This window comes from Leptopilina heterotoma, unplaced genomic scaffold (genome assembly GCF_015476425.1).
Source record: "Leptopilina heterotoma isolate Lh14 unplaced genomic scaffold, ASM1547642v1 Lhet_217, whole genome shotgun sequence".
Taxonomy (NCBI): domain Eukaryota; kingdom Metazoa; phylum Arthropoda; class Insecta; order Hymenoptera; family Figitidae; genus Leptopilina; species Leptopilina heterotoma.
This window is the reverse complement of record NW_025110934.1, coordinates 1,216,249-1,243,988: the sequence shown is the minus strand read 5'-3', so window position 1 is coordinate 1,243,988 and position 27,740 is coordinate 1,216,249. Positions and strand designations below refer to the sequence as shown.

Here is a 27,740-nt window from a genome sequence, read left to right as displayed (position 1 = left end):
TTGAAAAAAATGTAATAAAATTTTTTAAAAATTACAACTTTTTCATAATTTTTAATTAAAGTTTTTCAAAATAAATTTTTTTGAAATCATTCAATCTTAAATTTCTTTAAAAATCAATTTCAATTGATTCATTTTTCTAAAATTTTAAATTAATTGTTTTAAATATTAGAGAAAATTCTTTGAGGATTCAATTATTTTATGTTGAACAAAGTTGACCTAAAATATTTCTGAAATTTACTTAAACTTTTTATAAAATCTCCAAACTTTTCTTTGAATAATTTTCCTTTTTTTCATTTTTCTCTGAATTATCTGTTTGCTTTATCCATGATAAGCCTGCTTTTTGTATGGAAATTAAATTAGTGATTCATAGAAAATTTAGCAATATTATGTACTAGTTAACATTCATGCATGATTAGAGAAAGCTTTTAAAGTTTCATCTTATGATACTCTAAATAGTTAGACCAAGAATATATGGCGTTGAAATGCAGAATGATGATACTTCCAAGATAACCACGCAGTGCAGTAAAAATTTCTTTGAAAAATTTTTTGCTATATGAGTACATAGTTGTACAAATAAAAAATATTTATACTTTGAAATACACTAAATGCATGCGAATACAATCCCACATTATGGACATATTTAAAAAAGTAATCTATAATAATGAAAAGTTCGTATAACCTCATAAGAACCTATTTTGTATGACTATTGTATTTGAGTAGGCACTTTATAGAAAACACTAACATTATAACATTTAATTTCATTATTTAAAATAAAAAATAATGTTCTTTATACAAGTTAAGCATATTATGGTCTCTATAACTTGGCAATCGATTGGCTGAGTTATAGTGGAAAAAAGTACAGATCGAATTTTGGTTGAAAAAGAGGATTCTTCGCTTTTTGGTTTAAGAAAAGGGCATGTCGAAAAAATTAATTCTAAATGAATTTTTGTTTGTCAATAAAATGTATAATGTAATTGATTTATGAGATTTTGTGCTAAAGAAACTGAATATAATATGTTCGTAAATCTTTGAACACAAAAACTCAAAAAACAATTGTATTAAACATAGTATCGTCAAACAAAATTTTTTTAAATTGAATATTTTCGACGTGTCCTTTTCTTCAACTAAAAAGCAATGTGTTTTCCTTATCAACCAAAATTTAAGGTGTACATTCTTTCCATTAAACAAACGAATTGAGGACCGCTTGAAACTTTAAAGCAATAATGGGTACTTTATTAACTTACTGTATAAAAAAAATTGGCATGCTTGGCACAAGTAGGGTTGAGTATGATTATTACTTAACTGTTTATCATAAGAACTTTTACGGTTGCGTAAATTCTCTCTTACAGCACCGAAAAGCTATTAAAACTTTGTTATTAAAAAATTGCAATTTCAAAATACTTTGCAGTGTTTTGATTCATGCTTAAAAGTCAGTAATACCTGTTCACTGATTGCTCGAGTTTTATCTATTTAAATAATTACTGTAACAGTGAAGATAAAACTTGTCAATATAATATTTTCATGTTAGGACATGTCTCATTAATTACAATAACGCAATAAATAAATGACACTTACATAATGAAAGTGGAAAAAGCATCCTATTGAGGTTACACCTTCGAAGCATAGTTTTGCTGCGTTCATCATTGCTATCTCAAAATCTGACATAACAATTTTTGGAGTTAACGTCGGTGCAATTCTTTTGAATTCTTTAAAAACTGCTTCATAAGCCTGCTGCTTTTTCGAACTCATAAGTACGTAAAATAAAGGAAACATCTATAAACATAATTATTTTTCAGTAATTATTATTGAAGTGAATGATACACCAATATTCAAAAATTTGTAAAAATGTTGATAATATCGATCAAAATTATTTTTATGATAATTTTTTGTGATAAATTCAATCTTTATAAAATAAAATTGTTCACATAATATTTTGAATAATTTGAAATTTTCATTTTTTCTGAAAAATTATTGTAGGGGAAAGTCTCCAGTTGTGAGACAGTCAATTTTTTTTAACATGCAATATTAAAAAGCCGATTGGTTTATATAAAAACATTTCTTTTTATATGAGCCAACTATTTCGTGTACACCGAGGCGGATATATAAACTGTTTTTGTTAAATACCAACACTGTGTGTGATAATCGACTAAAAAGCGTTTTTTCAATAAATGCAAAGTACTTTTTTTGCAATTTAATTAATTGAAAAAGGTAAATGTAATGCATTTTCTTTTAGTGTTTTCCTTATATTTTGTGATGCAACATTGCATTGTTCCAATCTACGGTTCAAAATAATTTAATTTTCCTTTTTCAAAATAGCGCCAATTTCTGGGTGTGAGACACAGCATATCACCAGTTGTGAGACGGCGTCAACACCCATCTGGGCAGCATAAAAAATACTACTTTGCAGGCATACTATTTAAATGTTGTTTTGATTCTTTTTTCTAGTATTTTTGGGCATGTCAAGTGGAAAAAAGTCAATTGATTCAGAAGAAATCAATTTTAATGATCTTGTTGAAGCTATTAAATTATGTTTATTTGATAGTCATATTTTGGCGAATAAATATTATTATTTAGTATATAATAATATATATTATTAATATATTTAATTATTTCTACTAAACATAACGTTTTATGTCAAACTTATTAAATTTTAGCAATTTTTAATGAGTGTCTCACAACTGGAGACATTTTTTTTTTTTGAAAAAAGCGATGTGCTCGGAAAATGTATCGTAAAATTTTTTGAGTTCATCGAAACACTATACTTTCTTTTAATAAAAGTGGCGTATTTCTGTTACCTTTCGAACGGTGTATTTTATTTACAATTTCGTTTGCCCGTTTACAATTTACGGGTCAAAAATGAAACCCGTCTCACAACTGGAGACTCTCCCCTACAATTAGTTAAAACGCCAATAGCTGTTTTAGATAAGTATTAATTATTATTTTTAAAAAAAAACGACATTTCGATAAAATTTAAATTCTAATCATTTGAGGATTTATCAATTTATTGAAATTGTTGCTGTAATTTCATTTAAATAAGTAAATTTCTATTATTTAATTATTATACTACTATTATTCTTATCAGTAAAATCTCTTTTAATTTTTATTTTACGCACAGGATGAAGAAATAAATTTTAATTCCCTTAAATAAAAGTTCATTACATTTAATAAAAGTAAATAAATAATTTTTTGAATATTAATTAATGTTGAATTAGTTAATTTATACATAAAATTTTAATACATTCTTCACAATAACTAAAATTTTGAGTTTAATTTTTGTTAAACAAATAAATATCTTAATGTTAAAGAAATATTTTAAGATATATAAATGTCAGATACATGTTTTAAACATTTAAAATTAAATTTACATCATGTTTTTCAGGATATGTGAAATTGGAGAAATTCTATACAGAAGAAAAAACTAATTGAAACCATTCCATCTTATTTTCATTCTTAAAGAGATATTTAAAAATTTATATTAAATTGGTATTATGATCATTCTTGGCATTTTTTAGATAGGTTTTTTTATACACATGTAAATTAAATGCGAGCGAAAATCCAAACCGGGATTTTAGCTAGATATATTTATAGAAACTAACAAAGTAGTTAAGCTACACGGGTTCTGGCCCAGTTACCGACCGTCGGTAAGGTAGATTTCCTAATAGCTCACTTTCAGGTGGATTAGAAGGAGTGTTCTACTTTACCGACCGAGTTTTTAGTACCGGCTGCCACCGCTAGATATCGCCACAACTCAATTTAAACCCCTTTAGAGGGGTATTAACATTTTTATTTTTGAATTTTCAAGTGTGTTAGAAGGGATGTTCTGTTTTACCGACATCTGTGTTCAAGCTGCCACCGAGAGATGGCGCCACATGTGAATTCTAACCCACTTGGTGGGAAATTTAAATTTTTTATTTTTAAACTTTCAAGTGGGTTAGAAGGGGCAATTTAAAATTTCGCGTCACTAAGTGAAAGTTGGTTAGTGTTCTACCTTACCGACTTTGATGATAATGCTTCTATAAAAATGTCGGTAAATTACCGACTGATGGTAAGTTACCGACCGATGATAAGTGTTACCATCAGTCGGTAATTCAGATTTCTTTCACAATTTTTGGTCGGGTCGGTATGTCAGAGTTCTGCATTACCGACCGATGACCCACTTGGGTTATGTTAACTTCAAGTTATCCCGGTAGCCGGCGTTTACTACATTGTGGTAGGAGAGTTGCGCGCGCCTGTGGAGTAGTGGGGAGTTGCGCAGTGGGGAGGTGAGTATAGTGGGGACTGGGGTATAAGTTACGGAGCGCGGCCACAAACATCAGTTGCATCTTGAATGGTGCAGCAGTCTACTTCCAGGTTTTCAGGGTTCTAGAGTTTTCAGAGTTTCTTTCCAGAGTTAATTTTCAGAGTTTTTTTTGTTTTGAATGTAGGGGTTATTGATTTTTTATTATAGGTTTTTTTTTTATTTTTGTGTTCTAGTTTGCATTAGTTTTAAGTTGGTGGTGGTTTTTTTTTCTATTTTAGGGTTTTTTTGTTCTATTTTGTATTAGTTTTTAAGGTGGTGGTGGTTTTTTTCTATTTCAGGATTTTTTTAGTTTTAGTTGTTTATTATCAGGATTTTTTTTTAGTTTGAGTTTTTCAGGATTTTTTTTTTAGTTTTAGTGGTTTATTTTCAGGATTTTTCAGGTTTTTCTTAGTTTTAGACGTATTTTTTTTAAAGTTTCTTTCAGATTTAGCTATCAAGATGCCAAAGTGCAAATCGCGAAAGAAGTCTCGTCAACGTATTGACATGAAAGAGTACAATGAAATGTGTCAAGAATCTGACAACTTCATTACAACAGCGGAACGTCAGCTCCTTTCAACGATGGCTATGACTGCCAAGGAAAAAATGGTTACAGCATTCCAATGGCAGAACAAGTGTCAACGGTATATAAACATTTTCCGAAACTTTTAACGTGAGTCTGATTTTTCATCATCTCAAAGATCTAGGTGCTTAAATTAAAGACAAAAAATGGAATACTTGCTCTACCATTTTGATACTCTAACAAAACGTGGTGCGGGTGTTGAAGTAGTGAATGAAGGAATGAAATGGGTAGATTTTGAAGAAGCGTTTGAGAGTCGTTTACAAAATAGTGCTGTAATGAATTTAGATTGCAAGGATATTAATGAATTCCTTGATGATGCCTTTAGTTTATTTAAAGTTAACATTCAAAAAGCTTTAGACAGGTTTGGTCCGCTAAAAGTTTACACCGTATTGTTCGCGAAATTTGTTAAAGATTCCATTGATGGTAAAACCCAAGAAATATCAGATTTAAAGACATTCATCGCGAAAACCGGTGACATTTTAGTTACAACCCCATTAGATGAGTGGTACAATGTTCATGTTAAACAAGTAACCTTAAAAAGAATGGAGGAATTCCAAGAGAAAGATTCTAATTGGAGACTTCATTCTATTGAAAGGTTGGAGGTTAACATTAACAAGTACAATCCCATGCGCGCAAGTTCTTATATCAATTTGCCAACTTCTATCAATCGAAAGCATACCTGCATTAATGTCCAAAATGCTGATAATCAGTGTTTTAAATGGGCAATATTGTCAGCACTGTACCCAGCAGACAAACACTCAGATCGAGTTTCAAAATATAAACCCTATGAAGATACACTCAATTTTAATGGTATCGAATTTCCTGTTTCTCTCAGAGACATTTCTAAATTTGAAACCCTAAACAACATTTCCGTCAACTTGTATGGTCTTGTTAAAAGAGATGAGAAGTTTACAGTTTCACCTCTTCATCTTTCATCTCAAAAGAAGATGAATCACGTCAATCTTCTTCGAATTGAAGATCACTACATAGATGAAAATCTAAGTGAAGACGATGATGATGAAACTGATATACCGCTCATATCGTTTAACTACCATTATGTCTGGATAAAGGACTTGTCGAGACTTGTTAGCTCAGACTTATCAAAGCAGAAAAATAAAAAATTCATTTGCAATCGTTGCTTACATTATTTTCTGAATCAAGAAAAGCTCACTCAACATGAAGAGCATTGTCGAAAAATGAACGACACAAAGATTAAATTACCCAAAAAAGGTCAAAATACAGTCGAGTTTAAAAATTTTCAAAATAAGGAACGTGTTCCCTTCATCATTTATGCCGATTGTGAAAGTCTGTTAATTCCCTCGGCAGCACCCCAAGAACCAAGAAATACTGAGGTGTTTCAAAACCATGAAACTCTCAGTATTGGTTATTACTTAAAGTGTAGTTTCGATGAATCTTTGTCTATGTACAAGGCATCACCTAGAGATGAGGAAAATCCAGCTAAATGGTTTTCCACAGAATTAAAGAACTTGGCTGATAATCTAGATTCTGTATTTAGGAATCCAGTTCCCATGGAAACATTAAGTCCACAGCAGTTGGCAGATTTTCAAAATGATATGACTTGTCATATTCGTAAAAAGAAAATTGCGTATGGGGATGTGAAAATACGAGACCATTGCCATTTAACAGGGAAGTACCGCGGACCCGCTCATCAAGATTGTAATATTAATTATGAATCGCATATCATACCTGTTGTTTTCCATAACCTAAGTGGCTATGATGCGCATTTCATTATTGATGCTATTGCTACTGGATTTGAAGGTAATGTTTATTTGCTTCCCATTAACAAAGAAAAGTACATTAGTTTTACTAAAAATGTAAAAGGTGGGTTTCTAAAATTTCGTTTTATTGATTCTTTCAAGTTTATGGCATCATCTCTGGATAAGTTAGCATCCTATCTCGATGAATACAAAATTGTGAATTCCGTTTTTTCGAATTACAGCGACGATAAAATTCAATTGTTGACGCGAAAAGGAGTTTTTCCTTATGAATACATTGATTCAAGGGAAAAACTCGACGAAACAGAGTTACCGCCGAAAGATAAATTCTACAGCACATTAAACGATTCGAATGTTTCTGATGAAGACTATGCACATGCGCAGAAAGTGTGGAGTGAATTTAATTGTCAAAATCTTGGTGATTATGTATACTTGTACATGCAAACCGACATACTGTTACTCGCGGACATTTTTGAAAATTTCAGAAACCAGTGTTTAATCTCGTATGGTCTAGATCCAGCACACTATTATACTACACCGGGTTTGACTTGGGACGCAATGTTAAAGTATACTGAAGTAAGACTTGAACTCTTGACAGACATTGACATGGTAATGTTTATTGAACGAGGAATAAGAGGTGGTGTACAAATCGATATGCAAAAGCTAACAATCATTACATGGAAAAATTTGATGAAAATGAGGACACATCTTACATCGTATACTTTGACGCAAATAATCTATACGGTTGGGCAATGGTTCAACCGCTTCCCTATGGTGGCTTCAAGTGGGTAGAGAATGTTGATAATAGTTTTGATTTCAATGTTGCAGACGATGCACCTATAGGTTACATTTTGGAAGTTGATTTGGATTATCCAGATCATTTTCATGATAAACACAGCGATTTTCCATTTTGTCCGGAACACTCGAAGCCACCAGGGTCAAAAGAGGAGAAGCTCCTAACTACCCTCCTACCGAAACGAAAGCACGTTCTCCATTATCGTGCCTTAAAACAAGCTATTGCCAACGGTCTCGTGTTAGTTAAAATTCATCGCGTCTTAAAATTCGAACAATCCACTTGGTTGAAAAGTTACATTGACTTTAATACCACACGAAGAACAAACGCTAGTAATGAATTTGAGAAAAACTTGTTTAAATTGATGAACAACGCGGTATTTGGCAAAACATTGGAGAACGTGCGAAAACATGTTGAAATTAAACTTGTGACAAAGTGGGAGGGTAGGTATGGAGCTGAAGCCTTAATCTCTAAACCTAACTTCCACAGCAGATCCATCTTTAATCAGAATTTGGTTGCTGTGGAACTTAGGAAAATAGAGGTACTAATGAACAAGCCGGTGTATGTTGGCTTGACTGTTTTGGATGTGTCAAAAACACTTATTTATGATTTCCACTACGATTACATGTTAAACAAGTATGATGAAAATAAATTGAAATTATTGTACACCGACACCGATAGCCTGATTTATGAAATCAAGTGCTCAGACATTTACGCTGATATGAAGCAAGACATTATGAAATTCGACACTTCTGATTATCCGGTTAATAACGTGTACAATATTCCGCAAGCCAACAAAAAGATATTAGGTCTCATGAAGGATGAATGCTGCGGAAAAATTGTAACAGAATTTGTTGGCTTGCGGAGCAAAATGTACAGCGTCCGTGTAGAAGGGAAAGATATCATAAAAAAGGCTAAAGGTGTCAAAGCAGGAGTTGTCAAGAAAAATATCGACTTTGATGATTATGTTTATTGTCTACTAAATATTAAAATGCAATCTAGAACGCAATATTCAATTAGGTCGAATCTTCACAAAGTACAAACTTTGAAACGAACGAAAATTGCTTTAAGTCCTTATGACGATAAGAGGTATCTTTTAGAAAACAGCACCGACACCCTCGCATGGGGTCATTGTAAAATTTTTGAAATCGATGACGATGAGGATAAACTAATGTAAAAAAAAGAGAAGAGGAGGAAGAAATGGTTGTTTGAATAAAAGATGTTTATCTTATTATATTTTATGTCTACTTTATTTAAAAAACCTTAATGTAGTTACATTAACTTGTTATAATTTTTTTAACTACATTTAAACTTATTTTAACTATATTTTAACTTATTTTAACTATATTTTAACTTATTCTAACTTATTTTAACGTTACTTTAACTATACTTTAACTTATTTTAACTTTACTTTAACATTACTTTAACTATACTTTAACGTTACTTTAACTATATTACATATCAGATTTTTTTATCCAACTATTATGTGAGCTATCGAATCCAAGCCATTTCACGTATACATCATTACCACGAGTCTTGAGAACTTTTTCTACGAGGTAAACATGTGGATATTGAACTTTCAGCAATTCTTCTTCATAGAAACCACCTTCGATGGGTTGATTTTGATAATCTTTCAGCTTGTATCTAACTGGTTTTGTTGATTTAACTTTATCCACGGTGAATATTTCCGTTGTACAATTGGGAGTATATCCTTCTTCAAAGATATTTTTAAATTTGCTAACTCGAACTCTGTCTCCAACTTTGAATTTTAATCTTTTCAGCGGAATTCTACGTAGTTTACGGATACGTCTCAGCAGTTCTCTTGTATCTTCTACGGTGACATCTTTGGGTTTCATACCAATAGTACGATGCTTTTTATTATTGTACTTTGACATGAGAGTTGGTAAAAGATTAATCCATTTATAATTGCCTTACAAGCTGAATTCAGGCCACATCATATTTTTTAGAGTGCGGTTAAATCTTTCAACAATTGAGGCTTTCAAATTACTATAGGTAGAATAGAGATTAATGTTAAATTCTTGCATTAAACTCTTAAATTCAGAATTGTAAAATTCTTTGCCTCTATCAGTATGCAAATTTTTTTGGAATTCGGCCTTGTTTGAGAATAGTTTTCATGGCTAAAGAAATATCCTTTCTATTCTTACTCTTTACAGCTACAGCCCAGGCATATTTGGAAAATATGTCTATAACTGTGAGCATGTATTTGAAACCTTTATTAGAATAAGAATAAGGTATCATTTCAACCAAATCTGCTTGCCAGGTTTCATCGATGCCACGCATTTGAACTTTTCGACGAGGATAATTTTTTCTAGCTTGTTTATGCAGTTCAGTTACAACTGTTAATTTTTGATCAGCCATCACTGTTGAATAAATTTAGCCTCTTTAATGATATAATTTTGCTGTGATTCAATTTCTTTAAGTTTTTCATTTACTCTATCCTCGATAATTCGGATATAAAGATTCAAATCATCAATAGCTGATCTTATAGAAGATGTAATTTGAAAAACTGTTTTTATCTCGTTTTTAATAATTTTCTGTGCAAGTCTTAAATTTACAGCGTCTCGTTGCTCTTCAGCGTCTTGAACGTTGCAAAGTCTTTTGTTATCAATGTCGTATTGTTCACTTGGAGTAATTTTAAAACCAATTCCAGAAGGTCCAGGAAGTTCACGACTTGCAAGAGGCTGTGACAGGGGATGTCCAAACACATCAATGCTCATTTTAATACTAAGCTCTATTTGCTTATACTCTCCTAATATATAATGCGAGCTTCACGTAGTTCTTCGATGATTGACATAATTTCATTATTATGGCTTGGATTACCAGCTTGCTGTGATGCTACTAGCAGACGTAAACGGTCAACTAGTTCATTGGGATCATCCCAATAGATGTAGTCTGGGTTAAATTGTTTCTTTGAAATCATAAATTAAGGTAATTTCTTTACAAGCTTCTTCTTCTTCAAAACACCACTACCCTTTTTTGGCGTACCCTTAAAAATTTTGAAATGACATCAGTGTATTTAGAACTCCAGGTTACGTTGACAAGTCCACTGGAACTATAATTTTTTCGGTGTGCATTTGTAGCTACAAGAATTTCTTTATAATTTTCCAAATCATCTGAACTTATTAATGCATGATTAGGTCTTTGTTTAAATAAAAGTTCAATCAACCCAGCAGTTTTTAAATATTTTTTCTTTCCAGCAAGTTGAATATGTAGACCTTCTAAATCAACTGGTGTATCACCAATAATAAAAGAACCATTAGGAAGCTTACGTTCTCCATAAACCATGTCTAAAAAACTTTTTCTGTTTTTATTCAATAATTGAATAAATTTATTTGTCAAATTTTCATAATTAAGTTCTTCTTCTTCTTCAAAGTTGTTGATCTTATCAAGTACAGTGTCATTGAATAGTGTTTTATCAAATTCCTCTTCCTTATTTACAGCAGTTAAGAAAGAAAAATCATTTTCCTCCTTTTTAAATTTTTCTTTCTTAATATTTTTGAAAGGTATGTCAGTTATGTTCACTAACTTTTCCAGAGGTGTTACTATAGGTTGAAAAGTTTCTTTCAATACTGTTTCTGCAGCCTCTTTACCCATTTTGAGTAAACGATGTTTCCGCCTAATAGCATCACTTGCTTTTGCTATTTGACGAAGCGTTTCTTGCTTTTTTCGATACATGTTTTCTTCGAGACAAGATAAACTATACTAATGAAAAATTCAATAAAGTTCTCGTATTTATAGTGAAATGAAGCAATCAAATCCTCTTCTATATCTTCCGTCATTAAAATTACGGTCCTTATCAATAACAACAAATCCATATTTGTCTAATCTCCAACATTCTGAACATAAATCATGAAATTGAGTATAACTCATATCTGTATTAACATGATCTTCGTATACATGTTTCAGATTCTTTTCATCTTGTTTAAATAGAACCAATAAATTAACATTATCTCGAACAAGATGTTTAGGAATACGAGCATACGTTTGACATAAATAGAAACTGTCAACATTTACATGTCTGCCCATACAAAAGAAAGCTCTAACATTATCTTGCTTTTCACAAGCAATGTCATCGAAAACGAATATTGAATTTGCTTTAGCATCTTTTGGAGATACTACTTCTTCATGTTCACTAAATGGAAAATACTCAACACCATCTACCTGACTGATTACATTTTCTAAAAATCTGTATTTCGACTGCTGTAGAGATTTAGAGTAGAGGTAAATATTCTCAAAACTTAGACCATTTGGATGTATTATTAGGGAAAGAAGAGCATTTGTTTTACCACAATTTGAGGGGCCACAGAAAACTGCTCGAATGCTGTCTGAAAACAGACTACCATGGCGTCTATTCTTTTTTTCATTAGTTTCAACATTAATACTAGAGATTGGCAGTGCGATAGGTTGTTTCGTGAACTGCATCTTGACAGTAACTGCTTAAAAATCTATAAATACCCAGCTTTTATAGTCAATTTTGTCAGTTTCACGTCAACCATTGTAGAGTAAAGTATGATTCTGCATCAGGAGGTGAAAAAAGGTCGCTATCAAGGAAAAGGTTTAATGAATCGTATAATCAATAGTTTACCGATTGAGTTACATTTACCAGGATATCAATTCTGTGGACCTGGTACAAATTTGGCAAAGCGTTTGTCTCGAGGTGATCAGGGAATTAATCCACTAGACGCTGCATGCAAGCAACACGACATTGCATATTCGCTAAATCGTGAAAATATTGAAGCAAGAAACGAAGCAGATAAAGTATTAGCTAAGAAAGCGTGGGAACGTGTTACAGCTAAAGATTTTGGTGTAAGTGAAAGAGCAGCTGCTTTAGCTATATCTGGAACCATGAAAGCTAAATCAAAATTAGGTATGGGAATAGAAAGGAAATCATCTATAAAGAAGAAAAAGAGTAAAACAATGTGTAAGAAGAAGCAAATAGCGCTAAGAAAAATTGTTGATGCTGCTCGAAAAAGTATGTTTCTCAGTAATAATGCTGAAGAATCAATAAGAGCAGCTATGATTGGTACTCAAAAAGCAATAAAAAATGTTGGTGGTAAATCCAAAATTTTATCACCTAGAATTCTTCCTGTACCTACTAAAGTAGGTGGAATTTTACCGCTAGTTCCAATTTTTGCTGGACTTAGTGCTTTAGGAGCTCTTGTTGGAGGCGCTTCAGGAATAGCAAGAGCTGTTAATAGGGCTAAAACAGCTAGTGAACAGCTTAAAGAAGCTCAACGTCGCAATAGAACTATGGAAGCCATATCGCTTGGAAAAGGATCACACCTTAAACCTTATCGACAAGGACTTGGTCTCCACTTGAAACCCTACATTCAAGGAAAAGGAATTAAAAAACGAGCATCAAGAAAAAAGAAGCAAACAACAAGAAGCAAAAAAAACTTGTTTTGAAGCTACCTCACCGTCCATTAACTGATTTTGATTTGTTGAAGTATGCCAAAGTTGCCAAAATACCTCATTTTCGTGGTATTTTTATGCGAAATGAACTACCTGTAAGTGGTCCTCACCAGTGTGAATCAGGAATAATTAATCTTGATAATAAAGAAGGTGCTGGAACACATTGAGTAGCATATAAAAAATTCAAAAACGAAACAATGTATTTTGATAGTTTTGGCAACCTTGCTCCACCAACAGATCTTGTCATTTACTTAGGTGATGGTAGCTTAATAAAATATAATTATAAAAGATATCAAAATTATGATACATTTGTATGTGGACACTTGTGTCTTACATTTTTGTGTAATCAACTTAATGTTAAGAGTTGTTTTAACCTTTATAAGACTATGTAACACCTGTAAGCTTTCAGTATAAAATCTGACAGCAACATGAGTGATTCGTTTACTTTAACGTTAACAGGAAATTCTTCAGTTCTGGGAGCTGAATATTTCCCTCCAATAGAACTAAATTCAAATAAAAGTTATGTACTTGGACTTGTTGAACTGTTGAATTTTAATTCAATTCCCAATATTAATAAAGGAAATAACAAGTTTTACGTTGGAAATCAAGTAATTGATATTCCAATTGGAAGTTATGAAATTAAAGATATTGAATCATATTTACAAAATTCTGTAAAAACTGGAACTGTTATTACTATAAAACCTAATAATAATACATTTCGCAGTATTGTTGAATCTAATTTACCAATTGATTTTAAACCTAAAGATTCGATTGGTAAGTTGTTGGGATTTACATCGCAGAAACTGTCATCTCATAGGGCACAAACTTCTGATTTACCTGTAGCCATTTTAAAGGTTAATTCAGTTAGAATTGAGTGCAACATAACATCTGGAGCGTATATAAATAACCAAAAAGTTCACACTATCCATGAATTTTTTCCTAGCGTTCCACCAGGATATAAGATTGTGGAAGTGCCTGCACACGTCATTTACCTTCCGATTGCCACCAAGACAATACATAGTATACAGCTGCGAATTGTTGATCAGGACGGTGATTTAATCAATTTTAGAGGAGAAACTATAACAATTCGATTGCATATAAAGTCTTTGTAATGGGAATCGTTTATAATCAAAGAGCTGTTGTTGGTGGAAACTATAAAAGTCAACCAATATGCAAGAGTCCAATCAGTCTAAATTTATCTCACAAGGTGTTAACACCTCAGAATCGCCTCTTTCTGCAAGAACTAGGTCTAAAAGTTCAAGGAAAGAAAATAAGACAAGAAGACAATTAATCTACATATTTTTTGGTTGCTGTTGCAATAAAAATGGACGAACTTCTCAATATTCCAGCAGCAGTGAATTTCGATGAGTCCATAGCTCATTATGAAATTCATGCTCATCAACCATACGCATCATCATCGTTTAACAATAGCGATGAAATTCGAATTGTGCATTTTACCTAGTAAAAGTTCATTACACATTTTTGGTAGATTAACTAAAAATGATGGAATTACTCTTACACAAAACGTACATTTAAGTAATAATGCTGTATGTTTTTTGTTTGATGAAATTCGCTATGAACTAAATGGTATTGAAATTGATCGCTGCAAATACGTTGGACATATTACAATCATGAAAAATTACACCTCGCAAACACCAACTCAGTTAAATTTTATTGAAAATGCTGGATATTCAAAAATTGCAGCTGATGCAAGACTTGTATTGGAAAATGGATATTTTGATGTCACAATACCACTCAGCATGATTTTTGGTTTTGCCGAAGATTATAAAAAAATCATTATGAACGCTAAACATGAACTTATTTTAACAAGAGCACGTTCTGACGTGAATGCTGTAATTCAAACAGGACAAGGAGGGGATGAAGAATGCAAAATTTCCATAAATAAACTTGAATGGATGGTTCCATACGTTTTGCCTTCTGACAATAACAAAGTTAAATTAAATAAATAAATTCCTCAAAATAAAACTTATTCTAATTTTGAAAAATAACTTATACTAAGAGAAGTAAAGTAAATTTAAAACCAATTTATAGGTAAAACTTTGTGTGTTTATTTTATCAAAATTTTTTTAAATATATATATATACATTTTCTTTTTACAATTTATTGTAACAATTTAAATTCGACAACATTATATGGTCCTCCAAGATACTTCATTTGAAGTTTCTTCGATATCGCAGCTTCTTTCATCATGTCCAAGGTGGTAGGTTCATCCTCAAAGAGCTTGATTAATCTTGTTGGTAAGTATGTGACGAAATCAGCATCAATCTCAACTATGATCCTAGGTCCATATTTGGTTTGGACTTTCTTCATTTTTGAGACGTAGTACAGTCCATCTTTCATCAATTCCGCGAGCGGCTTCGTCGGCAGGTAACCTTCAAATCGCTCAACAGAGTTGACTTTTTCTAGATCCATTTTTTTTAGCTGTAAGAAAACCTTAAACAAAAAAAACAAGACAAAGAACTGTAATAAAAAAATTAGTTTTTAAAAGTAACACAGAAAATATAGCTGAAAAAGAAACTTAGAAAATATAGTTGAAAAAGAAACTTAGAAAATTTAGCTGAAAAAGAAACTTAGAAAATATAGCTGTAAAAGAACTTAGAAAATATAGCTGTAAAAGAAACTCAAAAATATAGCTGAAAAAGAAAATTAGAAAATATAGCTGAAAAAGAAACTTAAAAATATAGCTGTAAAAAACTCTTTAAAAATAAAAAAAAATAAAATAAAAAAAACTTAGAAAAAACCTGAAATTAAAACTTAAAAAAAAAAGGGTGAAAAGATATGTTAAGGAGAAAGAGACCTGAAAGAGAGAACAAGACCTGGAAGAGAAACTTACCTAAAATGATGGAAGCTGAAAGAAAGAATGAGTGTGTTTGCCCGCGCTCCGTAACTTATACCCTAGTCCCCACTATACTCACCTCCCCACTGCGCAACTCCCCACTACTCCACAGGCGCGCGCAACTCTCCTACCACAATGTAGTAAACGCCGACTACCGGGATAACTTGAAGTTAACATAACCCAAGTGGGTCATCGGTCGGTAATGCAGAACTCTGACATACCGACCCGACCAAAAATCGTGGAAGACATCTGCATTACCGACTGATGATAATACTTACCATCGGTCGGTAATTTACCGGCATTTTTATAGGGGCATTATCATCAAGGTCGGTAAAGTAGAGCACCAACCAACTTTCACTTAGTGGCGCGAAATTTAAAATTGCCTCTTGTAACCCACTTGAAAGTTTAAAAATAAAAAATTTAAATATCCCGCCACGTGGGTCAGAATTTACATGTGGCGCCATCTCTCGGTGGCAGCTTGAACACAGATGTCGGTAAAACAGAACGTCCCTTCTAACACACTTGAAAATTCAAAAATAAAAATTTTAATACCCATCTAAGGGGGTTTAAATTGAGTGGTGGCGCCATCTAGCGGTGGCAGCCGGTACTAAAAACTCGGTCGGTAAAGTAGAACATCCCTTCTAACCCACCTGAAAGTGATCTATTAGGTAATCTACCTTACCGTCGGTCGGTAACTGGGTTAGAACCCGTGTAGCTTAACTACTTAACAATTAATAATCTATAAACTCAGAAGAGAAATGAGATTTACCGGGATTTCAATATTCTTCTAAAAATAATACAACAAAATCTTTTTTCTAACAGTTCCCTAACATTTTATACTTATAGCGAGATTTGAGTGTACATATAGAGACTGAAACTTTATGCTTTTCGACAAGACAATAAATGCTCTTTAAATACTTGTAATTATACTTTTTTAAAAATAGAATATTGCTATAATTATGCTCAAAAGTTAATTACTGCTTTAATTATGCTTTGATGTTAATAAATTTAAACGGTCACAATATTATTAAGTACCTAAATGTAATAAATTTTAAATTGAGTCATTGAAATAAGAAAAAATATATAAATAATTTCTCACATCATTCAAATATAAAAAATAAATATGAAAATAAACCACTGATTGGTGATATAGTCGAAATCTTCCTTAATTAAAATTCTTAATCAGCAAATAATTTCCTACATTGATTTATATTTATGTTTTGTATTTTCATGTATTTTGTATTATAATTACTCTTTAAATTTGAATCAGCGAAAAGTCGCTGATTATGCAGCTATAAGTATAACAGTCACTGATATTTTCAGCTGCATAATCAGCGATTTTTCGATGATTCAAATTTAGAGAGTAAACTGATTTTTCTCCCAAGAATTATCATCAAAATATAAGAAGTTTAAAATTTTAAATTATTATGTTAAAAGATGTTTATGGGATTTTTGTCGACAAAATATCATTTATACTGAAAAAAATAAATCTGACAAATTCAACTATACCTTTGGATAGTTAAGTGAAAAGTAGTTAAAACAACTACTATTGTAGTTAGTCTAACCCGGTTTGTGTGGGTTCAAAATAAGTCTTAACCTTTCGTCTTAAAATCTCTAAAAATTCCATTACTGCACCTTAACATTAATGTCATTAACAGTAACTTTATTATTTGCATTTAATTGTATATCATTTAAGTTATATAATCATTTAATTTCTTTAAAGTATTGAACGAAGAAATTATGACGGAAACACCATTTAAAACGGCTTACGACAATAGGACTAAGTTTTATACTAATTATACTTATATAAGTATGTCCTTAAAAAAATATTGCCTTAAAAATTTTTATTTCAATTGATATCTGTATATGTTCACATGAAAATGGTTTACTTCAAAACTTATTTAGTTATTAATTTTTATTATAATTATTTATTAATTATTAAATTTACTTACTATTCATTCTTATATTATAATATATTTTGATTCATATACCTATTATAAGAATATTCTTCAAAAAATTCTAAACATTTTAAATAAGTCAGAAAAGTCAAATTAAATGTTTTGTTTTCCTCTTACTCTCATAAAAAAGCAGTAAAGCTGAGCGAGCTCCTGGAGAAGTATTAGTGAAATTGAATTTTTTTTAAATTTGAAATTTGGTGAAAGCATTTAATTCTTTTTTGTGAAATGAAACTTGGAAATATTTTTAAAATGAAAAATATCCTTATGCTCGGTCATATAAATCTCAACCTTATGTTCTCCGAGTAATTTAAAAAATTATAAATAAAGTTATAATTTCGTTTTATTGTTTTATTTATAATTTTTTTCAATTAATTAAACTTTGAGATTTTGGAGTTTGTTTTCCAGAAATAAATATAATGTGGAGAACTTTAAAAAATACAATAGTCTTCTAAAAAAACGAAATCTCTGAAAAAACGAAAAGTGACCTTTTTCATGTGGATGTATAAATTTATTTACTGAGCAGCTACACAAAAAATTCTTGTTTTTGATCTGCAAATCAGACTTTGCATGTCTATTTTTTTGGGTCGCTAAATCCGAATTCAAGGTACATAACTTCAAGAAACAAATATGAGGAATACATTTTAAAAAGATTTTTTTAATTCGATGCAAAATTTTTACACGCGGGTTTTTGAGATAATTACGAATTTGAAGTTAGTTTTCTTAAACATTTAAAAAGGCGTATCAAATAGTGGACTCTTTCTTAAAAATTCATTAAATTCCTTTTTGAGAATGCTAATTACGAATTCGAGGTGAGTTTGAAAGAATTGAAAATGATTGGTCTAATAAATATTTTCTTTTTATGAATTAAAAACTTGTCTGTCCAAGTGTACCTGAAATTACTCTATATTTTACGTGTGTCTGCATATTTATGGCACCTTCACGTGGTTGCGGTATACTTTGGAGATTATCTAGTATTCATCTAATTGTCTGGATAATGGCTTCCATATTTATACAAGACAAACATGTACGTATATCCTGATTAAAAAGTTGAGAAAGCAGACATACAATCCCATCGTCATCATAAAAACTAACATCAACAATCACTTAAAATTCGTTATTTTGAATTATTGAAGGTAACATCAAATTTATAATTTAGCATTTCGCTGCAATAATCGGTCGAGCACGTGAACGCAACCTCGAAAACCAGTGTGTAAATTTAAAAGCAATTTTTAAAAAAGTATTCGACATATTTTTTTTCATTTTTTAAGTTATGTCAAAACCGTGATTGGATGAGATAAAGTAGACCCTGCATTCGGATTTAGTAACTTCACTATTTTTAGTGAGGATTTTGCTTCACTATTAGAACGCATAATTATCGAATAATATGCCCTTAACTTGACTTTAAAGAAAAAATTTATAAAACATTACAATTAAAAATAATAAATTACAATAAAAAATTTATTTTCATATAGAGAACATCATAGCACTTTCTGATGAATTATACAGTAAAGAGGAAGTTGAAATCATCAGAGGACAATCCTATCCAAATACATTAGTGCACTGTAAGTATACATAAATATGCAAAGAATTTTTTTAAAATATAACCAGTACTTTTTTTTTGAAAAAATTACTAAAGAAGATTGTTATGAGATGGAATTATATAATCTTTCTTGAAACTTACCTGTACATTGTAGTGCAATATTGTCAAGTTTATTATTCAATGTTGCGTATTAGCTATATGCGTGAAGATAAATTACAACAATCCATAATGGCAGATCCCAGTAAAAAAAAACTAATTCAAATGAATTGAAACGAATTAACATTTTTGGTAGGCTCCAATTCGTATTTGTCACAAAGCGGGATTCACTCAAGCTCTTTGCATATTCAATTGAATTTAATTCAATATGTACCAATTTGTCCAAACGAATTCGCATTCGAAAGAAATGGCCAAGGAATGCATTGAATTCGTGCTAACGAATTGAAAAAAAATTAAAGGCTCAAAACTTGTCCAGTGAATTGGTACAGATAGAAGGTTTGGAAGTTCAATACAGTTTCACGAATTCAGGAAAATTGCATCATGGCTCCAATTCGTATTTGTCACAAAGCGGGATTCACGTAAGCTCTTTGTGAATTCTTTTTAATTCATTTCAATTAGTTTTCGTTTACTGGGATCTATGATATGAATTCAAGTGAAAATTTAAACCTAATAAAGAATAAGTCTCATACACCTTTTGTAAATGTAAAACAAAAATGAACACTATTAAAATTTAAAAACTTAAAAACTATTTTTGGAATGTTTTATGTTTATTGTTTAATATTTTATTTACAGATAAAAATGATGAGGCTCTTAAAATCATGTGGTACCGTATAAATGAAACGAAAGCTGACATTGCTGCCATCAAATGTACGCCAATAATTTATGAATTTTTGATTAAATGTCTGATTAAAAGAAATCAAGTACCAAGTAGGACAGAATTATGTGATTTTATATGTGGTGATACAACAATTACTAAATATATAAAAGAAATTGAAATAATATGGAAAGAAATAAAAAAAGTTCCCGGAAAAGAAAATTACCACAAAACAACATGCATATCAAATCATATATTATGTCAATTCAACAAAGTAGCGGAAAATGCAACACGTAAGAACATTTCTTTACTTTACTGACAGTTTTAAAAAGTCAGGGAAAAATGTTTGCTCGGTCAGGGAAAGTAAGGGAAAAGTCAGGGTTACAAAATGACCCTCTAAACATCCAACTTTTGATTAATAATAAAATCTGAAAAAATAAAATTTACATTATACAGACAAAAGTCTGTAGACTGACCCACTATAAAAATATCTATTTTCTAGAATTTATAAGAAAATTATGAATCTTGTCCAACGTAACATACTTAAAAAAAGAATATATTAAATTTAATTTTAAAATCTTTCTGTTTTTTAACAATAATTAAATAAAATATAATTTTAATTGAATTTGTCAAAAGTATTGGAAAGAGAAAATATTTCACATCCTATGAAATAGTAAAAAACAAATCAATTTAAAATTTTGTTTTGTAATAATATTATAATAAAACAAATTTAAATTAATTAGAACAAAAGTGATACGAAATGTTTAAAAATTAATTTTTAAATAATGAATAAAGTAAATAAAGAATAAATAAAATTTCTTTTCTTAGAAAGTAAATTTCTAAAAAATCGTATTTTGCATTAATATCAATTCGTTTCTTACAATTATTTATTAACAACTTTTTCTACATTTAAGATTGTTAAATTAATATTAATAAAATTAATGTAAATTGCATTTTGAAAAGTTTTAATTTAAAGTTTTATAAAAGTTGAATTGTAAACGATTTCAGTTAAAAATTCTAAATAAGTTACTGTTTTGAAACATTTTCATTCACATTTTCTTCAAATTAGTTACATTTTTAAATATATAATATTTAATTGAAAAACTTTCAAATTATTCAAAATTTCATGGAACTGTCTTGTAAACAATTGGATTTTAGAAATATTTTAGTTAAAATTTCTAGAAAATAGTTGAATTGAAATTTTGAAAATAATTTTTAATAAGTTACAGTAGCCATTTTTAAAAATTATTGGAGTTTAAAGGATTTAAATTTAAATTATTTTTTAAATCTTTCTATGGAAAAATAATGGATAATAATTAAATACTTATTTCAAAACATCTACTTAACCTCCAAATGATTTTACAGATAACGACATTCAAAAAATGTATTATTTATAAACATATTTTAGACTTTCAATTATTTTTAGAGCAAACTAAAATATTTTTAGGGATCTGGAAACAGTCAAAGTTTTGTCTAGAAATTAGGGGAATTTTTCAATTATTCATGGAATAATTTATTTTCAGAGTTATTCTTTAAAACCATGAAAAAATATTTATGACTGGCAAATAACCGTTAATTTTTTTTATGAAAAAAGTGTCTACCCTGATAGTATAATACTTTTAGTGAAATAATTTTGTCTGATTACTACAAACCTTAAAAACTCTATTCGACATTTTGACGCGATCATTGGGCCTTAAAAAAAGATTTTTTCTGGAAAAAACCAAGTTTTATTACTGAAAAAATTCACATTTTCTTCCTTGACTATTTTTAACTATCAATTTTGAATGAAATACTTTTTTTAGATTACTAAAAACCTAAAAGACCCTTTTCGAACTTTTGACGCGATCATTGGGCTTTATAAAATGATTTTTTCTGAATAATACCAAGTTTTAATTCTGAAAAAATTCACTTTTCCTTCCTTGAGAATATTTCATTATCGATTTTTGGTTTGCTTTATTTTTTGTTAATAATATTATAATTAATATTGAAACTATGTATTTTTAAATATAGGCAATAATAGATTGCTATTCATTACTATTATTATTTTTATTAATTTATTGTAATGCAATTTTTTTTGAATACAATTAAAATAAAAATCATGTAAGTATTATTAAATAATTAATTTTATTTATACAGGAAATTAAATTTCTTAATTGATCGTTTCGGATCTTCGCATGATTGCAGAACATTTTTTGAAAACTGTCAGAAGTTTATTCATCTAATGTTTTTTTATAAAAATATAAATGCTGCCAGTTTCAGCTTCAAGTTCAATCAGAATATTTTTGTATGTAATATACAAATTAAAAATCATTTTTATTTTCTTTTTCAGTTATAAAACCAGACATATTAGATGTGGACAGTGAATCAGCAATGATATAATTTAAGTTTATTTTGATTTTTATAAGTGACTTCTTTCTTTGTAAATAATTTCTTTTAAAAAATTGTAATGACGAACTAAATTAAAATTAATAAAATTATATTTGAAAGGTATTATGGTTTATTTAATATAAATACCTACACCTAATAATTGAAAAAAGAAAATTAAAAGTTTACATAAATACCTCGAGTTTTCCATCTTGGTTCTCATTAGCAATATTTACGGTATTCTTTTATCAATTCATAGTTTAATTTTTTTCAACGAATTGGACATAAATTTTAAGGCAATTTTGTGATTCGAATTTTTATTAAAAATCAAGTTTCAAATTTTTGATTACCGTGTTATTAATTTCTTTAAATTCTTAACATTTTAGAAATAACACGACGTCATGAATCTGAAAACAAAAAGTATAAACAAATAAATCTTTTAAGGAAACCAATTAATGAAATGTGCATATATATCTGTAAATTACATTTTAATAACAATTAATTTAAAAAAATAAACACAATTTCCCACAAAATTAAAACAAAACGATCTAAAATGACACATAATACATGTACAATTTTAGGTTAGAAATTATACACTATTTAAATAAAAATATATATACATATATATATATAAATATAAATATATATATATATATATATATATATATATATATATATATATATATATATATATATATATATATATATATATATATATATATATATATATATATATATATATATATATATATATATTTATATTCATATTAAAAGGATACATTTTTATTATTAATGTTAAAGTTAGTTTAATAAAATAGTAAAATTGAATAATAATTTTAAAACTTTTTTATAATAACACAGCCACACAAAAAAAAAGTTCTGATCTGGGGGTCTCACTATGTAGACTTTATGTTTTTTGGGTCGCTGAATCTGAATCCGAGGTCCCTTTAACCCCATCAGATCAGGATTTTGACATAACCTCAAAAACCAATATGGCGGACACATTTTTGAAAAGTTCATCGGATTCGCTTCAAATTCGTTACTCGGGGGTTTTTGGGGTCGCTGATTACGAATTTGAAGTCTGATTTCAAAAATTCAAAATGGCGGATCCAATATGGCGGACACGTTTTTGAAAAATTCATCGGATTCGCTTGAAATTCGTTACTCTGGGGTTTTTGGGGTCGCTGATTACGAATCTGATGTCGGTTTTTCAAAATTCAAAATGGCGGATCCAATATGGCTGACACAGACATATTGGATCCGCCATTTTGAATTTTTGAAATCTGACTTCAAATTCGTAATCAGTGACCCCAAAAACCCCCGAGTAACGAATTTCAAGCGAATCCAATGAACTTTTCAAAAATGTGTCCGCCATATTGGTTTTTGAGGTTATGTCAAAATTCTGATCTGATGAGGTTAAATGGACCTCGGATCCGTCGGATTCAGCGACCCAAAAAACATAAAGTCTACATAGTGAGACCCCCAGATCAGAACTTTTTTTTTTGTGTGGCTGTGTAATTATTAAAAACATCATTAAATAATTAATTATGAAAAAGTAATCGTTGTCATTATTATTTTATCATTAAATCACTTTGCATTATTACTTTAAAAAACCAAAAATATTTCTTACTAATTACACTATTTTACAATTAATTATTAATTGATTAATTAATTAAAAGTTTACCAAATAAACACATTTCCCCACAAAAATTTAAATAAAATAAATCTCAAATGTCTTGTACATTTTCAGGTTATAAACTATATATACTAAATATTTATATTAAAAGGCAACACTTCTTTATTAATTCTAAAGGATAATTTAATAATGTCATTTTTAAATAATTTTAAAACTAATTTATAATAATTATTAAGAATATTGCTGAATAAATAACTATATAACTATATCCAACAGTAATTTAATCACTTTTCACTTTTTTCTTCACATCACCAAAATAATTCTCTTACTGAATAATGACAATTAATTAATTAATTAATTAATTAAATTAATTTATTGATTACAAATTTATATCAAGTAAACGCATTCAATTTAAAAAGTAGAAATTAAAATATATACACATATGAAATGTAATTATTTTAGGTTATAAACGGTACACTGTATATTTTTTAAATATAAAAAAAGAAACATTTCATGATAAATTATAGGGTTAGTTTAATATCATTGTTTAAATGTTTTTAAAAGTTATTTATAATAATTATAAAAAACCGCACTAAATAATTATATATGAAAGTATAATTACTTTTGTCCATTATTGTTAAATTGCTTTCGATTTTTATATCACATCACTGAATTACATTCACATCACTAACTAATTAACTAAGTAATTAATTAATTAATTAATTAATTAAACAGAATATACTAATTGATTAATTAATTAATAACACATAATTAAAATCAATTAATTCATATTATTCCAAAACACAAGTCAAATAGTATTAAAAGACATTTCACAACAAATGGTATTTCTATTGCCATCTACCTTATAAATATTCTCACTATAATCATCTTAGTGAAGAGTAGACACTCTTATATTAGTCTCTTCATAGAGCAGTCTGAACGTAGCGTTTTTGGGCGAAATCAACTTTCGGCGAATTCACCTACTACCGCGAACAGCGTCACCTCGAGCGCCGACACCTCCACATGGAGGTCGTCGAGAGCGACGTCGCCGCCGACCACGCGTCGTAATAAAAATTATAATTAATAATTATATTAATAATTAAATAATAATAATAATATACAAGATATATTTTCTAAAATAAGTGTGTATTTAATAATATTGTAGGTTAGGGTAAATTATATAATGCATGTGTGTGTGAATGTTGTAGTAGCGGTAGAATGGATGAAAATTAAGGTAGTGTGGAATCGATTTCATTATTGTGACTAGGATTTCCAGCATCTTGAGAAGCCATTAATAGTCTAAGACGGTCAGCCAACTCATTCGGATCATCCCAATAGATATATTCTCGTTGAAAATTTCTGTTTGTAATCATAAATATAGGTAATGAACTACCGCTTACAGATGGTTGTTTGGTAGGTGTTCGAGGGAAGAATTGAGATATAAAATTCAAATACTTGTAACTCTTATCCGTGTGTATAGATTCAGAGGAACTATACTTCTTTTTGTGTGCATTAGTAGCAATCAGAATCTCTTTATAGTTTCTTTCATCAGCTTCACTTATAAACGATCTGGTAGGTTTACTTTTGAATAAAAGTTCAAGTAATCCAGGTGTTTGAAGATATCGTTTAACGCCAATTTTAACAAACTGATCTTCAAGAGTTATTGGTGAATCACCAATCATAAGTGATCCATCACTTAGCTTACGTATGCCGCATGTTGAATCTAAACATTGCTTTCTATTATGATTTAATAAGTATAGAAATTTATTACTTATTTTATCATCATCTGGAGATTTTTTAGTTTCACTTTCATAGTTTATGCTATCATCCTCCTTCTGCTCTTTCTTTTCAATCTTAACATTTTCAGTCTTAAAGTTTTCATGTTCACTGTCTGTCAAGTTGATAATTTTCTGTAAGGGTTGAACTATCGGTTTAAATGTTTCAGTCAGCACATTTTCAGCTTCTTCTTTTCCTAATTTTAACATACGATGTTTTCGCCTAATTGCCTCACTAGCTTTAGCAATTTGATGAAGATATTCTTTTTCTTTATGAAACATGTTATTATTACAAGGTTTCATATTGAACTAACAATATTTTAGGGATGATCTTATATTTATAGTGTTACAAAGCTATCAAATCCTTTTCTATATCTTCTATCATTTAAATCAGAATCTTTATCAATTACTACAAATCCATACTTGTCTGAATTCCAACATGTTAAACATATTTCTCGAAATTGATTAAATGTCATGTCAGTATTAACGTGGTCATCATAAACATGCCTTAAATTTTTTTCATCTTGACGAAAAAGAACTAGTAAATTAACATTATCACGTACTAAATGTTTAGGAATGCGGGCATATGTTTGACAAAGATAAAAAGAATCAACATCAACATGTCTACCCATGCAAAAGAATGCCCTTACATTATCTTGCTTCTCACAAGCAATATCATCAAATAAAAATATTGAATTCCGTTTTGCATCTTTAGGAGTAATGACTTCTTCATGCTCACTAAATGGTAAATACTCTACTCGTTCAACATTACTTACAACTTGTTCCAAGAATTTATACTTGGGTTGATGTAGAGACTTTGAGTACAAGTAAATATTATCAAATCTAAGACCATTAGGATGTAAAATTAAAGAAAGGACTACATTTGTCTTTCCACAATTTGATGGTCCACAAAAAAAAGCTCGAATACTACCGGAAAACAAACTACCATGACGCTTCACTTTCTTCTCTTGTTGTTCAACAATCCAGTCTAGATTGACGACTGGCAGCTTGTGAAGTTGTTCCTTGAACCGCATCCTGATTTAGACTGCCGCTAAAGGTATAAATACAGCGCTTATATAGCTTACAAGTCATTCTAATTTTAACTTTCACAGAGTAAGGTATGATTATACATCATCGCTCTCAAGGAAAAGGGTTAATTAATAAACCAGCCAGGTTGCCAGGTTATCAATATTGTGGACCAGGCACAAAGTTAGCAAAACGTCTATACCGAGGTGATCCAGGTGTTGATCCATTAGACGCCGCTTGTAAAGAGCACGATATTGCTTACTCGAAAAATCGAGAAAACGTTGAAGAAAGAAACGCTGCTGATAGAGTATTAGCTGACAAAGCGTGGCAACGTGTATTTGCTCCAGACGCACAATATAGTGAAAGAGCTACAGCTTACGCAATAATAAACGCTATGAAAGCAAAATCAAAATTTGAAATGGGAGTAAAGAAGAAGACAAAGTCAAAGAAACGAGTAAAGAAGATAAAATCAAAAAAACGAGTAAATCTTAGAAAAATTGTTGATGATGCAAGAAAATCAATAATTCCTGGTAATGATGGTCGTTTAACAATAAAGTCAGCTATTAAAACAGCTCGAAAAGCTGTAAGGAAAGCAGGTGGTAGAGAAAAAGTTTTAACACCTCGTATTCTACATGTTCCATCAAAAGTTGGTGGTCTGTTACCATTAATTCCAATTTTTGCTGGTCTAAGTGCACTTGGAGCGCTTACTGGTGGAGCTGCTGGTGTAGCAAAAGCTGTTAATGATGCAAGTGCAGCAAAAGAGCAGTTAAAGGAAGCTTAGCGTCATAATAAAGAGTTGGAAGCAGTGGCTCTTGGCAAAGGTCTACATTTAAAACCATACCGACAAGGTTTGGGACTTCATTTGAAACCATACGTTAAAGGACAAGGTATAAAAAGACGATGTAGAAAAAAAAAGTTTAAAGCTACCTCAACGAGCACTTACAGATCTAGA

At 29.9% G+C, this 27,740-nt stretch overlaps 4 protein-coding genes across 4 annotated transcripts; 2 read left to right on the top strand and 2 right to left on the bottom strand.

Moving 5' to 3' along the window:
- The first annotated feature begins 1,223 nt into the window (after positions 1-1,223).
- On the top strand, positions 1,224-8,565 carry LOC122501868. Its single transcript, XM_043611631.1, has 4 exons — positions 1,224-1,227; positions 4,725-4,920; positions 4,999-7,379; positions 7,424-8,565. The coding sequence occupies exons 1-4, from the start codon at positions 1,224-1,226 to the stop codon at positions 8,563-8,565; spliced, it is 3,723 nt and encodes a 1,240-aa protein (XP_043467566.1).
- A 277-nt stretch (positions 8,566-8,842) lies between these two features.
- Positions 8,843-9,283, bottom strand: LOC122501867. Its single transcript, XM_043611630.1, has one exon. It carries the CDS (start codon positions 9,281-9,283, stop codon positions 8,843-8,845), a length of 441 nt encoding a protein of 146 aa, XP_043467565.1.
- Positions 9,284-14,203: 4,920 nt separating this feature from the next.
- LOC122501865 lies at positions 14,204-14,791 on the top strand. Its single transcript, XM_043611629.1, has one exon. It carries the CDS (start codon positions 14,204-14,206, stop codon positions 14,789-14,791), a length of 588 nt encoding a protein of 195 aa, XP_043467564.1.
- A 10,425-nt stretch (positions 14,792-25,216) lies between these two features.
- LOC122501864 lies at positions 25,217-26,065 on the bottom strand. The gene has a single exon (XM_043611628.1). It carries the CDS (start codon positions 26,063-26,065, stop codon positions 25,217-25,219), a length of 849 nt encoding a protein of 282 aa, XP_043467563.1.
- Positions 26,066-27,740: the final 1,675 nt, after the last annotated feature.

Bases quoted from the DNA above. Each gene is read 5' to 3' on its own strand.
- LOC122501867 (XM_043611630.1), bottom strand. From the start codon at position 9,283: ATGTCAAAGTACAATAATAAAAAGCATCGTACTATTGGTATGAAACCC.
- LOC122501868 (XM_043611631.1), top strand. The intron at 4,921-4,998 runs GTATATAAACAT...CTTAAATTAAAG, and splicing joins TGGCAGAACAAGTGTCAACG to ACAAAAAATGGAATACTTGC. The intron at 7,380-7,423 runs GTGGGTAGAGAA...TCAATGTTGCAG, and splicing joins CTTCCCTATGGTGGCTTCAA to ACGATGCACCTATAGGTTAC.
- LOC122501865 (XM_043611629.1), top strand. From the start codon at position 14,204: ATGAAATTCATGCTCATCAACCATACGCATCATCATCGTTTAACAATA.
- LOC122501864 (XM_043611628.1), bottom strand. From the start codon at position 26,065: ATGAAACCTTGTAATAATAACATGTTTCATAAAGAAAAAGAATATCTT.